This window comes from Vespula pensylvanica, chromosome 6 (assembly GCF_014466175.1).
Source record: "Vespula pensylvanica isolate Volc-1 chromosome 6, ASM1446617v1, whole genome shotgun sequence".
In the NCBI taxonomy this organism is placed as follows: domain Eukaryota; kingdom Metazoa; phylum Arthropoda; class Insecta; order Hymenoptera; family Vespidae; genus Vespula; species Vespula pensylvanica.
In genome coordinates, this window is record NC_057690.1 from 4453552 (window position 1) to 4471492 (window position 17941).

At 34.6% G+C, this 17941-nt stretch overlaps 2 protein-coding genes across 6 annotated transcripts in view; one reads left to right on the top strand and one right to left on the bottom strand.

Annotated features, from left to right (window-relative positions):
• Positions 1-17941, top strand: part of LOC122630125 (protein prickle-like) — an 88751-nt gene that overhangs the window by 52790 nt on the left and 18020 nt on the right. Inside the window, exon 1 of one of the 5 annotated variants that reach the window (XM_043814266.1) lies at positions 4550-4942. The exons of the other annotated variants lie outside the window; for them this stretch is intronic. Within the exon in view, the coding sequence (XP_043670201.1) occupies positions 4839-4942 (104 nt within the window). The 5' untranslated portion in view covers positions 4550-4838. Of the gene's footprint in view, positions 1-4549; positions 4943-17941 lie in introns of those variants that run through there. 5 annotated transcript variants of the gene reach the window in all.
• On the bottom strand, positions 11065-13676 carry LOC122630137 (sulfotransferase 1C4-like). Its single transcript, XM_043814314.1, has 6 exons — positions 13438-13676; positions 12348-12447; positions 12035-12197; positions 11811-11937; positions 11637-11731; positions 11065-11548 (listed from the first exon to the last, which is right to left on the bottom strand). Exons 1-6 carry the CDS (start codon positions 13643-13645, stop codon positions 11246-11248), a joined length of 996 nt encoding a protein of 331 aa, XP_043670249.1. The 5' UTR covers positions 13646-13676; the 3' UTR covers positions 11065-11245.

Sequence of the window (17941 nt, forward strand, 5' to 3'; positions counted from 1 at the left end):
TCTTTCCTATTCTTCGTTCCTTATTCCTCTTTTCGTTTTTCTCTTTTTTTTTTTTATATTCTTTATCTAAATTCGATCTTCGATTCCTTTACTTGTTCTATTCTAACGATCTTTGAGATAGCATCGAACGTTTACTGTTGTAAACGTTCTACATAGGTAATGGTTAGAACACAGAAAACGAATTTGATGTTTCGTATATTTCAGAAGATGAGGCCAGATAGTTACATATATTATTGTAAGATTATTATCAAGGTAGTAAGGTGGGAAGCTCGTAAAACGAGTGCATATAGCTTAGAACTTCGTGGAATACGAAACCTCACGATTTGAATACTTCATACGGACGGTAGTTGCGAAAACTCGTATAAAAATCGAAAGCAAGGATTTCATGGAAAGTTCTTTTTTTTTTTTTTTTTTTTCTTTCTCCGTACAGCTTCCCTTCGCTACTTTGCATAACCACTGTTTGGACCATCCAACTTTTGTTACAGACAATATCCTGTGGCAACGAGTCGTTAAGAGTTTTATATTTCTTACCTACTGTATTCGAAAAAGGAGATTCCTATTTCGCGATAAACCAGTATCAATGATTTATCGTTCGATCGAATCTTAAAAAGATTCTCTCTTTTTCTTTTATGTGAAATTCGAAACTATATGCCCAGTCTTTTTTTTTTTTTTTATAATATCGTTTGGTTTTGCATTTTTCGCAGGTTCAACATGAGAACACGTATTATTCTTTTGTATTTATTTCGTTTAGTTTTTTAATTCTTTTTTTTCCTTTTCTTTTTTTTTTTTTTTTTTTTTTTTTTGGTTACCAGAATTTAAATGCAATATTAAGGCCTATCGATCGTCTCCAACGTTATATTCATATTTGCATTATTACGAGTACATGTACGATATGTTACGTACAATAGGTTGAAATATTTCTATCTTTACATAATCTATTATATAATTTTGAATTTTTTAACAATAGATTAATATTATATTTTAAATCGTTTAAAGCTGAAGAAACAAAAATTGTATAGAGAAATATCGTTCACCAAAGATTGTACGCAACACGTCGAGAGTTGAATTTGAAGTGCAAAACTTGAATATTGATAATTAAGATTTTTAAGGAAAAACAAAAAATATAAATAAATAAATAAATCAATAATAAAAGTTTGAAGAAGAGTGTGAATGATAAGAAAGATAAGATAACACAAGGTATTTCATGTTTTTTTTTTTTTTTTTTTTTTTATATATATATATATTTTCTTATCTTACTTTCACATTTTTTTCTTACTTTCATTTGCTTTTTTTTTTCTTTTTTCCTGTGCATTACGATCTAGTAGCATTTATCTGAACTATATATCATGTCGCATCATATCGTATCTCTACTTCATGAAAAATATTACTACCAAAGCTATATCGGGATCAGACAGAGGGTTATTTTTTTTTTTTTATCCCGATAGAAAATCGTCAGCGAATCCCCGAGAGACTCGCCGCGAATTTCCGATTCTTTCGAAAGAAGAAGAAAACGCTTTCTCGTCGCATGTGGGGCCCTCGTTCCTTTTCGAAGGAAATTCGATGCCACGCATCTTTCGAGAGGGGTTATGGGGTTACATATACGGGATGGTATCATCGTGCACGCATATGGTACGCCTACTATGATTCGCGAGTACGAACGAGAAACGAGCTTGTTTCTTCTTTACCCTCTAGAGGGTGTAACAACGAATTTACTCATAAAAATACAGAACGAAACAAGTCACCGAATTCACCGCATTCAAATGAAATCATTTGAATTGTTCAAATAAAATCAGCTTTAAATCAAACGAAAGTAATATCGTTATGATTTGTATGACTTCAGGGACATTTAATGTCAGGAAAAAAATATTTTTCCACTCGTTCAAATAATAAGAATGTATGATAAATTAAATCAGAGTTAACGTGGAAAAATAATTATAGCGTGAATTGTTAAGAAACATTGTAGTATTCGAAAATTTTTCTATAATGGTAAAAAGATAGAAAATAAAAAAGAAAATTAAAGGAGACCGTGTAATAATCCTACAACAATTTCCACTTGAAATATAAGATGTAAGAAAAATGATATTAATATTATTTATGAAAAGTGTCTACTTTTCTTTCTCTCTCTCTTCCTTATTCCGTAGATGTATCATTGATGTAAATCTACGTTATAAGATTATTTTCCATTGCTCCGAATACATACGTATAAGGGTGCGAAATTGAAAAGATGGATTAGGAAGAAAGAATATTTTCTATTTTTATTCTTGAGGGTTACGATACGATTCACGTTATTATTTTGACGTACAGAATATCGAACCATTCTACGAGAGATTTATTTCTGTTCTTGGATTAAAGCCATAGTTATATTTCGGTTAAGTGAGAAAAGCTGGAATAATGAGGCTTTTTTTATGAGATGGCAAAGAGCCATTCTATATTTTTTTATAGCATTTTATGTAACGTGTGCATGTACACGTGTGCGTGTACACGTTGCATGTATATATTTGTTCACGTTTCATTCATTTAATGCAAAAATCAGTGCGTGGTGACCGAATAATTCACATTTTTAATCATTCACGATCTCTCGCTTTATCTGGGTCGATAATAATGGTGGTAGTAATGCGTGCACATGGTCACGCAGCACGCGTTCGCGATCACAAAGGCGTCACGTTCTCTGGCCATTGTTCTTGGAATCATAAATATTTCCACGACACGGAAGCGTATGGTTACTTTTGAATGGTGGCGGAATTATGGGGGTGGAGTGTATTCTCTCACGTTCTTGATTCTCTCTTTCTCTTTATCTCTCATTTTCTTTTGTTTTAGTATGGAATACTTTTATTTTAATATAGTATTCATAAATTAGAAAAATAGGTAGGAAAGTTTGTTCCCATTGGAAAGAAAAAAAAAAAAAAAAAAGGAAAAAGAAAAAAAGAAGAAAGAAAGTACGCCGAAAGATTAGAAAGGATTAATTCGAAGTTGTAAGCGATTATTTAAAATATAATTTACCAAATTAATTATATATATATATATATCCTTGTTTAAAAATTTTCATTCCAAACATATATTCGTTATAAATAATCAATAATATTTAAGCGATACAACTTGATCATATAATAAATATAATATGACAATTACAAAACAATTCTTGAATATTGCAAGAAAGAAAGAAGAGGAAAGAAAAAAGAAATTTATTTATAAAAAAAAAAAATCAAACGAACTCGGACGAACAACGATCTGTTTATGTTTAAATGTATCAAAACTCATTTTTCTTCGTTATAAATCTTTTTTAAATAACAAAAAAAAAAATAGTAAATTAGACGAACGAACGAACGAACGAACGAACGAACGAACGAACGAACGAACGTAGCCTAGGTTTAATCAACTCTTACGAATTTATTCGAAAATCAAAGGAAAACAATGGTTCGCTTAGTTACACCATACGATTATGTACAACACGTTAAAATCAATAATCGTCTAGATTCGGTCATAGTAATCTAATCTTGAAACCTTTCTCGCACCCTCCATCGATAAACAAGCACGTTAGCAGCAACAGCAAGAGTAAGCGAACGAGCGCTTCGTTCAACATGGACACACTTATGTATGTTAGCCTCGTGTGACTCGATCGTGCCGTACGTAGTCCTTATTAGTCATAGTCGATGCGAAGTTAGCGTAGGAAAAGGGAGGATGAGCATGCAAGGCAACACAGTGCCGTGGTTGTGGCAAAACCGATAGGTTGAGGGAACCCTTCGGGTGGACGGGACGTATCGAATATACAAAGCGAGAGAGAGAGAGAGAGAGAAAGATAGGGAGAAAAAGAAAGAAAGAGATATAGAGAAAGAGAGAGAGAGAGAGAGAGAGAGAGAGAGAGAGAGAGAGAGAGAGAAAGAGAGAGAGAAAGAGAGACATGCACGAGCAACGACGACATCATCGTCCTCCTCGTTCTTCTCTCGTTTGAAACGAGGTGGTGGGTGCGAGAGAGAAAGAAACAAAAGAGAGAGAGTATTGAGAGCGCGTTGGGGGGCCTTGTCGAAGGGGCGCGCCCCTAAAGCAGCACCCCGATATCGGTCTACGTTGCTAGTGTTTCGTCCGACGCTTACCCGTTCACTTCGTTCACGATAAACAGAAAATTTCTTTTTAGATTTTCTATTCGAGAAACTAATCATCGGGCTTCTCTATAGAATCTTTCAAAATTATAGATTTTCCAAAACGAACGTGTTCGTTGTTCTTCGCGGTATACATCGCGGGGGTGCGAATTCGAAGTTCTTTGTTTCCTTTTGTTTTTTCTTTCTTTTTCTTTCTTGCAGTGACATTATTGTTATTATTTTTATTATTATCATTGATAGGAAGATGTTGTAGCAAGTGATATCGTTAAGTGATCTTGAATCGCACAAGTTTTTCTTTCCGGTTTTTTTCCAATTGTTACTTGTTACGAAGAAATCAATGTTTAAAAACGAAAAAGGAAACTATCTTTCCGTTGCTATAATTTATTCGTTTTATTAATACGATATATATATATATATATAAGTTTCTCTGATTACAGTGCATCTATTAACACAATTTGTACAAGTTCCTTTTTGTCATTTCTTTTTCTTCGTTAAAAGAGATTAAGAGAGTAAGGTTTCTCATTTAATAAATCGATGTCATTTAAAATAGTGGGATGAGATAAACGTAACTGGTAATAAAATTGGCACGCCGCTAGACGGCGTAGAAAATGGAGTACGCCATCGACGAAACGACGTCGAAGATCGTTCTTCTAAATTTCCGGACAAAAATATTCGTAGGTCGTTTCTCGAAGTATCGATTCGTCGTTCCGAGACGACTAGCCAACGTGCGAGCCGAAGATTATGATGCATCATCGATTTTCACACTCGCAATATTTCTACGGCGAGCTCTTAGGATGGCAGATGAGCAATGTGCAACGTACTCGAGTCAAATATGCAAATATCAGGTATACTAATGAATAGATTAAACTAAATAATTCGAGAACAAAGTGATTTCACATTAATATCTTTTGTTTTCTTTCTTTACGTTAAATATGAAAATATAATACAACGGATTGGAAGAAGGAACATTTTATTAAGATAGTGAAACGAAAAAAAAATGTTATTTCGTATTTTTTATTAAACAATTATTTACGAATCAGGAATTAACTGTCATCGTTAAATACGACGATTAGATTAGAAGATTATGACTATATAAAAAAAGAAGGAGAACAGAAAAAATGGATTAGTTAGAAAAAAAGAATCGTCGCAAAGTCAAGGAAAGAAAGTTATATTATAAAGCTTTTTCATAATTTACAATTCAAAAAGATTGACTGAACACGTTAACGACCTTATTGTTAATTAATCGTACATTCGAAAAAGAAATCGATTCGATATTGAATAAATTCGTTTATCGATCATTCGTAAAATACGTAGTAGAAATGAGTCACCATAGGATGCTTGGAAAACCATCTTAATTTAGGATAAATAGGCTGTTTCAAAGTGTCGCGAAATCCCTAAATCAGTATTAACGAGGAGACGTACTTACCGGTAAATCCTTTGGCCCCCGTGCAGACTAATGTCTCGTGTCTCGGAACAATACGATGGATCTCATGGCGCGTGTACAGGCTCTAGGAAATAATGCCCATTAACTCGTTTAGTTAGGAAGGTACATAGTCGGGTCCCACGTGTGTCCCACGACATCGTTTACTCATAATCCCGCTAATTAGGCGAGTACTTGATATCAATTTTCTCATTTTCCAAGTGGAGCCCAAATGTTTCAGTATCAGGAGACAAACAAATGTTTATTTGTAAGAAATCTGATATCTCCTTTACGATTTACCTTTCATTAACTTTACATTCGTACGTAGAGTACGTTAAACGTATATCTGTTTCCTTAAAATACATTACATTTCAGTTAATTTTCCCTCATAAGAAGCCACTTTAATCTTGAAGATCGGTTAGAATAGCGTTCTGGCGTTAATAGCAATGAGTTCAATTAAATTAAGTAAATTTGGAATACGGTAGCTGAGACTATTAGCTCGAAAGAAGTCTCATCAGAGGAAGGGTTTAACGATTGTCTCTATCTCTGTCTTTCTTTCTCTTTCTCCCTCTCTTCCTCTCTCTGTCTTTCTCTTTCTTGGTCCTTAAGAAGAGCTCGATCATTCCCCTTTTAGTCTTCGTATCCCCTTATCGCGGATGGCATACTTGGTATTCAGATGGCACGAGTTCCATCGAAAGTTTGATATCGCCTGAAGAAAATCGGTACCACCCGTCTTTATTCCTGACTTCGGCCTGACTAAGCCGCTGGAGGCGCGACGATATCGTTTCTTGCATGGAGAAAAAGAAAAAGGAAAAAAAGAAGAAGAAGGTAGAAAGAAAAATATGCTCGAACGTGAAATAGTTAGGGACGAAGGGTGGAAAAGGAAGAAAAGTTTGCGGTGTACGGGTCGTACGAACGTAGAGAAACAATCGATCGCTTAGTCAGTCGTGTGCGGCCTCTGGGATTTTCGGCTTTGGTTGATGGTAAGGCGACGGCGTTTTACCCCTCGCGCTACCTCACTTTATCCTGCCAGTTTTAGACTTTAACGCCGGCAACCTACACGTAGAAACGGCATGGGCGCACGTGTGGTTGCCATCTTACAGGCGTCTCGCTTATACTTTAAAATTGTACAACAGAGGACGCGAGTATGTATCTTTCGAGAATTTTATAATAATAATAATAATGATGATGATAACGATAATCGTAATATTATATTTCTTTTCGATAAAAAAGAAAAAAAATGGTACTTGTTGACGGACATCAATCGGGAAACGATATTGAAGAAAATAAATGATCGATATCGACGCTGCGATACTTTATCGATTTCTATTAAATAACATTTACAATTACACGCTTACGATTTTATTTATCATAAAATTGTATACTTCCCACTTTAAGATGAATCATATTAATCATTCAACGTCCAATACTCAGAGATTTTCAATCGCGTAACATTAATCATTTGTAAGAAGTTTTCTTACTTTCTTCTCTAAAGTTCGGAGCAGTCGTGTAAACTTCTTTCCCTTGGAAGCCCCTCAGCCCGTCCTCCTACTTGCACTCATCCACCCTTCATTACCACAGTCGCTAGTTCGTATTCAATAAGAACACTGAAGTATTCAAGAGAAACTTTCCTTTCTTAAGCGATCGAATAAACGATTCGCGAGAAATAGGCAAGTTAGAAGGCCGGCTCGTTTAAGGTGGTGGTAGGTAGGTACTACTATGAAGGGGGTCTTTGCACGTTACGGTCAACGTGCTTGCTATAATAAAACTATTCCTGTCTTGGCGGGACATGGGAGGAGAGTGGGTAAAGCCAAATGACGAAGGAAGGAAGAACGGACGGACGGAAGGAAGGAAGGAAGGGTCGAATCCCATAGGATATAAATGCCACAGGGGTGTTTCGTTTGGACCATGGCCGTCGACGTCCTCTAGCTTGTTCTCTCCGTCTTAGCCTCGTCCTTTTCCTTCATCGTTGGTCTCCCCGTAGATTCAATCACGACCCTTCCTATACCGAGGAAACTCGAGCGACGAATACCAAGCAGTTCGACTTAGGTATTAGGATCGTAGTCGTACCGTCCTCTTTCTCGTCTTCTTTGATCGTGACAAGAATCGTGCTCGAACTGACCGTTCCCATATCGCACGCGTCTCTTTAAATGGTCCACCGCGTTCGCGATCAATTTCTTATACTTCTCGTCGTTTCTTTTCTTCCATTCTTTTTTTTTCTTTCTTCGTCATTTCTTTTCTCTTTCCTTTCCTTTGCTTGAAAATTCGATAGGTATTGTGAGGTCCTTTCTTTTTTCTTTTTTCTTTTGTTCTCTTCTTCTTTTTCTTTTTATCAGACGGGAAAAGGGGGAAACGACTTTCGATTAATCGTATCTCTCTTCTTTTCAGAAACGAAAAACGATTCTCTTTTTTCGTAAAAAGAGAGAGAGAGAGAGAGAGAATGGGACAAGATGGAATAGAAATGATAAGAGAAACACCGTGTAAGGTCGAAAACCTTTAAAAGAGACAGGTCTGCGTTTACTACAATATTGAATATGGAATCCCATAAGTCGAGCGATAATGCAATATGCCGACGTCAGGTCTTGGGGTTAGAAGGCGACGTTATGTCGGCTTGGAATAAGGGTAAAAGCGTTGAGAATTTAGTAGGAGAGTCTCTATTAAATCTGGATATATACCATATGGAGATTTCTCTGTCTGTCTCTCTCTCTCTCTCTCTCTTTCTTTTTCTATTTCTTTTCAATTTTCTTTCAGACGATATCGTTTGTCAAAAAAATAAAAAAGGTCGATGATTCGAAAAGCCGTGATTCGTTTCTAAAAAAGGAACAGAAGATGAAGAAAAAAAAAGAAGAAAAAAAAAAATAAAACGAAAAAAAAAAGAAGGAAAAAAAGAGAGAGAAAAAATCAAAACGTCCGAAAGGAATAAACAAACGGGTGGCACGTGCGCGGCATGGTCGTCGAGTCGTCGTCGCTTTTTTGGTTTTATATCTTCGCATAGCCGAAGTACCTACTTGATGGAAACGCGAAATAACGATATTGACTTCGATCTCTCTCCCGAGAAACACGGTTAGACGGCAGTAAAAGGGTCTCACCGTCTTCTCGGATCGACTATAACGTTCGGTATTTCACCGGGTCTCTTTCCTTCTTTCCATTGGACATTTCGACGCTCGTATTTTAGCGAGTACCGTAAGCAGCTGCTTTTCAATAGGCAAGGAAGAAAAGAGGGGAGAGAGAAAGAGAAAGAGAAGGAGAAAGAGGGAGAGAGAGGGAAAGAGAAAGAGAGAGAGAGAGAGAGAAAGAGAAAGAGAGAGTGGTGGTAAGATTCGATGGTTCTACGACACCATGATTCTTTCACAAAGTTACGACGCGATCGACGGATGGAAGGGTCGATTAATTTAAGATACGTTTGGTCATTCTTCGAAATCGACACGCCCTTCCAATTTCATTGAGATCGTATTCTTAACGACCCTCTATCGTGTTATCGTTAATTAGAATTTTTCTTTTTTCCTTTTGGTTTTTTTTTTTTTTCTTTTCTTTTTATTCTTGTTCTTCTTGTTCTTCTTTTGCCTCCCCATGGAACAGCAGGAATCCTCTCCTCTTTTGGTTATGAGTCACGTGGGAAACACAGCGAGACTAAGACTAGTAACTTGAAATATCTATTGCTCGTTCGTTCATTCGGTCGTTCGTTCTTTGTCCGTCGACTCGTGCTACAAATAGATGGATTATAATTAATTGCAGAAAGACCTCTCTCTTTTTCTCTCTCAGCAGGGAGGGTTGCGTAAATCTTTTTTTCTTTTTTTTATTTTTTTGTTCCAAAATGAAATTTACCCTTCGTAATTGTTATTATTATTATTATTATTATTATTATTATTATTATTATTATTATTATTATTATTATTATTATTATTAAAATTATTAATATATAATTAACATCGTCATATCGCTTCTTATAACATAATTTATTGATTATACAAAAACAAGGCTAGTTATACAAAAACAAATTAGACATCTTTTTTTCAAGCCATTTCAAGAAGTTTAAGCAAGAGCTACCAGATAAAACTATATTATAATCAAATCTTAATACACAGATTAATTAAAAAAACTGATTATTAAAAAAAAAATCTTAATATATATTATTAATATATATACATAGATTAATTATAAACATCGAGGATCAATTTGAATATCTCGTTTGTTTGAATGCAATAAAAAAAAAAAAGCAAGAAAGAAACCAAAATATATTTTAAAAAAAAGTTACACAATATAATTTATCAAATATTTCATGAGCACGAAATAAAAAATCGTACTATAAGCAAAGTATATAAAAAAATTATCAGATACATATCTAAACAAAAAAAGAAAAAACAAACATCCAAATCTAATCGTTGAAATTAAGTAACGTTGGATTCACGCTGTGAACACAACTTGTCCACGACAGAGTTTCTTTTTCTTTTTACCTTCCCCCCTTCTCTCATTTTCTTGATTTTTCAAAAATAACAGATAATTATATCGATGTAGTTTAAATAGAATGGTAATTTTCAAAGGGCGAATACGTAGCTTGTGAAGGTAATAGCGGTGGTAGGTAAGCTCCTAATTCGTCGCAGCAATAGAGCTTATCTCCGGTCCAGTATCCCCTGAACTCACGCGCTCGCGCACGCGTTCACACAGCATACACATAGAAACATCCAACCGTACGATAACATTTTAGTTTAAATTTCGGCCGCTGGCCCGAGGCAAGCCGCGGGCTGATTTAAGGCCTCTATACGCGCGTAAACGTACTGCCGGTGTTGGCCTCGGAGGGGTGGAAAGCTTTCCCTAACGGTGAGCCGTATGCCAACCGGTAGATAGTCGGTTGCGATAAGCTAAATGCTCGGGATCCCCTCCCCATATTACACAGGTTATACACCATCGCACTGGCGCGACAAGCCTCCGAGAGAGCAGCCAACTATTCCCTTTCTCCTTTCCCACCCCCTTCTCTCTCTTTCTCTCTCTCTCTCTCTCTCTGTGTGTGTATCTATCTCTCTCTTTCTTATCCTCCGTCTTCAGCGAAGACAGATCGTTTCGGAAAACCGGAACTTGCCTTTTAACTACCACTCACACTATCATCTCACCACTCACCTCTATCATATTGTATTATCTAACCTATATCACTCATAAAACTTGATAACCTTGGCTATTAAATAAGTTAGTTAGATAAATGCTTATTTATCCTCGACTATTTCGAAATTTTCGAAAAAAATAAATAACGTTTATTTTTTATTCACAGGATTTCATAATTTTGATTATTGGAGAATTAAGTTAGATAAGTGTTTATTTTCTCTCGATTTTTGGGGAATTTTTGAAAAAATAAGTAATAGTTTTTGATAATTCAGATGTATTCGTTCATTATTGAAAAATAATTTATTATATTTTGCAAACACGATCAGATTTGTATTAAGGTCGAGAGAGAGATGGAGAAAGGGAGAAGGAGAGAATGAGAGAGAAAAAGAGAGAGAGAGAGAGAATCTCTTTAATTCAAGGTTTTTCAAGGGTAATAGAAATCGACTGTGATAGAGGAACAGAATGATTTATTGGACCGTTTCGTATTATATCCGGACGGACCGAACGAGATCTCAGCTCAATTTCCGCTTTGGGTAACGCCCTAAATTTTAGATAATTCCATAAATTTTTTCCACGATAGAAAAATGATAAAAAAGAAAAAAGGAAGAGTTTATTTGCTTGCAAAAGCTTTTCACTTTTCTTGAAGGAAATCTATTGGAAATGTGAGATCTGTGTCCTTCATATTCTCTTTGATCCAAGCATCGAATTTTTCTTCGAGTTCTTTTGTGAAAATGTCTTTCCAACCTCCGACTTTGCCTCGTCGTACGAATATGTTTGACTGTATTATTTTGTTTTTAGAAGGTGAGGCTGTATTTACCATAGGATTATTTCGAAAATTATCTATTTGAAGATGATCAACTAGCTTCGCAATCGTCTCTTCGTTGTAAGATTTTCCAAAGAATTTTGCCACCTTCTTGATAGTACTTGACAAGTCCTGTAGAAAATCATAGTATTTTTTTTTTTTTGTTAATATATTTATAATTACAGTACATTCATATTAAAAGTTATTTCTAAGATCTCACATTTAATAGTTCTTCGTAGAATATGAATAGTAAGTTCGGACGATGTCTCTCAGCCCAGGCATCCTTCAAATGCGTCCAATAGGGATTGTAATAAGCTTAAACATAAGAAATGTCAAACAAGGATCCATTGAGAAAGATTCTTCACGAATAATTTTTAACGTGATTTGAACTTACTTAAATCCTTCATAAAGTATTCGCAAAATTCCTCGAAATTTCCCTGAAATTCTAATCCCTTAATAACTTGTAGAAAGTGATACCAAGACACCACCACATCTTTTGGATTACGTGCCACGTAAACGATCTAATCGATCCATAAAATATTATATATATACACACACATGTATTCATATATCAAGAATTTTATCAATAAGCTTATATATACATCAGCCCACATATACCTTGCAATCGCTATCCAAAAGATTAGGTAACAATTCGAATGGCATATGAGATTTGATGAATCTTGGAGATGGTAATTTATTGATGAATTCTGGATTCAATCTTATATTTTTATCCGATGGATTCGATACACTGTCTTCGTAATCGCCTATCAATATGTCAAGTCTAAAAAACGATAAAATGTATAAACAATTGTTGATCACACGATAAGCTTTATGAACAAATAATAGACATTTATTTTAACGGGCTTTTATCTTTATAAATTAGCATATAATATATACGAGAAGTTAACGAACTAGTCGAAGTTGGACTTACTCGAAAAATGGAAATCTATGATGTAGGCTTCGTTTCTTTGCTTCGTCGAAGTTCATGTCGTTCACAACCAACCAAACCAGTTCCAATGTCAACGTGGTACCTAGCTCAAGGTACAAATTGTCTATCGTAAAGTAGATATATACACTCCAGACGACTATCTATGTATTTATCATGGCAACGAGTTAAGTACTTACAAAAACATTATCGCGATTTCTGTGTTTAAATCATAACGACCGGATACGTATTTGAATAATAATATATTGTTTATTAAACTAAAGCGGATTGATCTAAAACAGTAGTTTTCAAATTGTGTTGGTAAATCTCCAGAAAGGGAGAGAAACAGAAAAAGAGAAATATGTTTAAAAAAAAAAAAAAAAAAAAAAAGACTACTAGTTGGCTCATTAAATATTTATTCTTTTCATTATTCGTCAAAAGTTGTTAAAAGTTTTAACATTTTAGATAATACTTGGCATATGTGATTATGTGTTAAAAAAAAAAAAAAAAAGAAGATAAGAAAAGAAAGTAGAGTTTTTAATTTTGTTAAAAAATCAAATAAATTATAGAGTGAAGATAAGATCGAATATCCATTATCTTGTAAACGGCGCATAGTAGCAATTTTTTACCGAATATGATTCTGATCGGCGAATAACCACTACTATATGCATAAATGTTCAAGAAAAAGAAGAAAAGAAAGTTTATAGGTATTCGCTTAAAAAAAAAAAAATTGAAAAAGATTATATTGACCTTCATAACTCCAAAAGGAGTTTTTCTTTTATGTGCACTTCGTAGCTGACTCAGAACCATGTAAATTTCTCTTATTAAATTTTCTTGTAACCTCAAACAGTTGCGAGATATTCACTCCGACATTTATAGACATGCTATACGTACATATAATAGGCTTTATTATAAGACACGTATTACACGAAAGTATTTCTAGCATTAGATTGCTCTCAGCTGTTAGATAGAAAAGAAACAAGACGTCGAACGATGTTGGTTGTATTATACTTATCAAAGATATTAAATATCATCGTTACGATATCACCGTTGAAATGAATTTTCATTAAATAATTTTTAATAATATCGAATTCACCTGATCGTGGATAACTGACGACCCAAGTATCATCTGGACGAGGCTTTGCATTATACACTGTGTCTCCTTGCTCGATATATCTGTAGGATATGGTCCATTTTTTTTCGCCAATTCTTATGAAACCTCTCTTAAATGTCGGGAAATATTTATCCGCCAATTTTTTTTCCTCCTCGTTAAAAAACACGTATTTTGGAATTTCACCCTCCATTTATTATTATTATTATTATTATTATTATTATTATTATTACTATTATTATTATTATTACAAACAAATCTTCATTCAAAAACAATTACATCACTTTTCCTTTCCGATCAAAAATTTCCCTGTTAAATCTTTTCTTATTCACGTCTATCTTCAGTCTGTCAAATGAGTTTACTGTCAGTAGCTTGTTTTATAAGCGTTAGTCGATATTATCCAGAAATTATCTCATTTTTATCTTATTTAGTCATGTTTTCTCTCTTTCTCTTTTTCTTTATGTATGTATCAACATGTGTAATGCTAATCGTTATCACGACCTTACGTGTCATTTCTATTTACGCATTTATTATCTAATCACAAAACAAACAAAAAGGAAACTAATTAAAAAACTTTGAGATTGAGATACAATATTTCTTCCGTTTGATCACGATAACAAATAGTCTCTTGCATTTTATATAATATCTAATTTTTCTCTAGGTACACTTATGACGAAATAAAGAAGTAAATTGACAATTCATGTTCGATGATTAAAGTTTTCTTAAAAAATATGTAACATATAAAAAAATAAAATCAACGATATAAAACATTAAAAGTCCCTAACTTATCAATTTATTAACGTATCTAAAAAAATTATCTCTTTTTCTTTTTTTTTTATTTATTATCATCAATTACATTTAATCTTTTATCGTGCGAAGGATAAGTATGTCCATTTTATTCAAATGTATCTAATAACGATGATTCGATGACATATTGATAAATATTCCGAAACATCAATTTTTGTAGCATTTTGTCAGAATTAAAATATTATACTTTATTTTAACTAAATATACTTATACTACTATTTCTTTTTCATTATCAAGGAACGTAAATTTTAAACGTAAGAAATTCTTTCTTTTTTTTTTGTTTAATCCTACTATCTATTTCATTATCTGTTTCTTATCAACATTATCATTCTCTTCATCATTAATTTTAGTTATATTATTTGATTATCTTAATTATTAAAATTGAAGAGTCACACTTTTTTTTTAATCTACTTTAAATTTATATATATATGATCATAGAGATAATATCTAATACATTTTCGCGGTATAATATGGTATGAATTTTTATGTCGTAGAAGTATTATTCTATTTATCTATAAATCTATAACTTATATAAAATATAATCGTTCGCGTTAAACAAAATCGTTCTATTCATGATCATCGCAAATTACACCTATTGATTCTTCATTCGTTCGTGCAATCCAGAAATCACAAAAAAAAGAAAAAATACAATAGCAGATTCAAATATTATGAAGTTTGGTGACTCCTGAAGACATGCAACCCTCTTAACGCTCGAACAAAGTTTTATATCGAGAAACATCTTTTAGGCGCTACGATCTCTTTTCATCAATCTCTCTCTCTCTCTCTCCCTCTCTCTCTCTCTTTCTCTATTTTATTGTAATATTTTAACATAAAAAGATATAGTAATGGTATTATTTTCAAAAAATAAAATATTGGTTTTAACGAAACGATGTTATAGCTTAAGAAAAATAAAACTAAAAAAAATATAACAAAGTCTTCGATACTTTTTATTCTTTCGCGCTATTTCAATTTTTAGCAATGGGACTTGCCAAAAGAAAAAGACAAAAAAGGAGAGAAAGAATGAAAGATAGAAACAAAAAGGAAAAAAGAAAAAAGAAAACAAAATGCATTTCGAACAGAACAGTCGCTAATATAAATGTCCTGGGCATATATTTCAAGCGGAGTTTTAAATAGTACTTCTCTCTCTCTCTCTCTCTCTCTCTCTCTCTCTCTCTCTCTCTCTCTCTCTCTCTCTCTCTTTCATTCTTTGATTTCGCATAGGGATATAAATCACGCGTCAGATGCGCGGAGTCGTTGGTCATTGAGTTTCATAAAAGATTCCAAGTATCTACAAACAACTTACACTCTCTCACACGCATACATGTACGCGAACACTTACACACGTACATTTACACCCATACACCTTATCCGCGCGCACGAGATTTTCTCTCTCACTCTGTGTTCTCTCCCTCTCGCTATCACTCTCGGTAGCACTTCAACAGGACACACACAACGCGTTTAAAGCTACATTCACATCATCCTTGCCCCGGACGACGTAAAATCTGCACTCTCAGCGTTCTTAGTGAGCCGCTCGAAATAACGCGCAGCAGCATCACAAAGCGGTTGGCTAAGAGCACCCAACGAGAATCTCCTCGTACGCACATCCAAATGCATCTCTACCCGGTCCGTGAAATGTCATCGGGATAATGTAAGGAATAGTACCTTCAAAGGTTTAGTGTGCACGCACGTAGAAAAGAAAAAAGAAAAAAGAAAAGAGAAAAAAAAAGAAGAAAAAGGAGAAGGCTCGAAGGGATATTTCAACGGATGCGTTTCGTTAATTTCCCTTTCGGAGAGATTCGGATAAATATTTTCCTTTCGACGCGTTGCATGCTCCTGAATGAAAGGAAGGATTAGACGGACTTAGGGGGACGTCGTTTATCTTTCTGACCTGTAACGCAATTTGTACGTCCCATTTCATCATGCAGAATCGTGAGACGAGAGTATTCCTGCTTAGAAATATATATATATATATATATATATATATATATATTTTTTCATTTCTTTAATTTCATCATTCAATTTAATCGTCCATAATTATTAATTTATTTCTGTCAAGGCGTACTATAGTATTCTACTGGGACGTATAAATATCGATACACGAAAACTAAAAACTTCTATAAATGGAATTACTAGTAATAATAATTTTATTATTATTATTAGAAACTTTAAACTCGATATCTCGTAATAAAATACATCATGCAGATCAGGTACGAGAACGATCGGAGAAATTGAAGATGATCGAGAAATATGTAAAATTATTCGAGGAGACACGTTGAATACCGAACGTGGTAAATGGCGTGGATGATAGGGAAGTGGTCTATGATAGGAAGAGACTTTTGCTGCATCCCGAAGAAGTTGAACTCTCGTGAGAGTTAAGAGCGAATCCGGTCGGTGTTCAAACATTTGATATGGCTGACGATAGTAGTCACGATCCTCTTCGAAACCCTCTTCCGTTTCATCCTTTTCCGTCGAAAGCCATTAACATCGACTCGGCGATACGCGAAGAGGGTGCAACCCCCTGAACTCTCTCTTTCTCTCTCTCTCTCTCTCTCTCTCTCTCTCTCTCTCTCTCTCTCTCTCTTTCTCGTTTATTGGTTACTCGGTCCGTTGTATGCAAACAAGGTGCTTGTTTCTAAATTGAGTTGCAAGTCGGTCCCATCGTTAATTAATATATCTCGGGATACGAGCGAATTAAGCTCGATGAGAAACGGTATGTGAGCCTTTAGCACCCTGCGATCGTTCGTGTACTGATACAATGGTGCGTGCCGGAGATGTTTGTCGGGGAGTTACCGTTGTTGTAGTTGAAATTGTGGAAAGGAGAGAAAGTATCGTTTGGGAATGGGCGAGAGGAGTTGAGGGAGATTTTAGAGAGGGGTAACGAGAGAAGACTCGGAACGAGCAACCTGGGAGTCGTACCAATCATAAACGGACCGTAGCAGCTCGACAGGCGGTTACGAAATGGTGAATTTTCATGATCCGACCAAGCGTGACCGTCTTGCCGAGACCAAAATCTCTCTTGCGTTCGTCTTTAACTTACGATTAGTATTATTTAACGGAGGAACGAAATGACAGATTCTAAGAAACAGATTCCGACCATCGTTTACGTCGATATCAATCTCCAGTATTTGGATAGTTATACGACATTTCATTTTTCCGAGTTCTCGGAATTAATTAATGGATATTCCGAGTTCGTTCTTTCGTTCGTTCGTTGACCGATACTTCCAAGTGATGTTATCTTTTTTTCTTCTTTTTTTCTTTTCTTCTTTTCTCTGTTTTTTTTTTTTCTTTTTTTTTCTTTCTTTTTATTTTTTTATTTTCTCTTTCTGTTTATGGGATCCGTGAAATCATGAAATCTCATGAATTCGTGAATACTTTGCTTCACGATTTTAATATCTTTTTATTAACTAAACAATGACTATGAAAAGAGAGAGACGCCGTGGAATGTACTGTGTTTAAACGAAGCACTGGAGGAGTCAGTAGATATCAAATTAGGGTGTAAAATGGGACTTTCTTGATGGTTTCAAAAGGCAGTTAGGGTGGAATAGATGAACGAGAGAGGTTATAAAAAGGGGAAGGCATATATGGGCGAAAGGCTGCAGGAGACAGAAACACATACGTGAACGGAAACAGAAAGAGAGAGATAGAGAGAGAGAGAGAGAGAGAGAGAGAGAGAGAGAGAGAG

Coding starts and splice junctions, on each gene's coding strand:
- LOC122630137 (XM_043814314.1), bottom strand. CDS start 13,645: ATGGAGGGTGAAATTCCAAAATACGTGTTTTTTAACGAGGAGGAAAAA. Junction 12,198..12,347: donor CATAGATTTCCATTTTTCGA/GTAAGTCCAACT, acceptor ATCGTTTTTTAG/ACTTGACATATTGATAGGCG. Junction 11,938..12,034: donor TTTTGGATAGCGATTGCAAG/GTATATGTGGGC, acceptor TGGATCGATTAG/ATCGTTTACGTGGCACGTAA.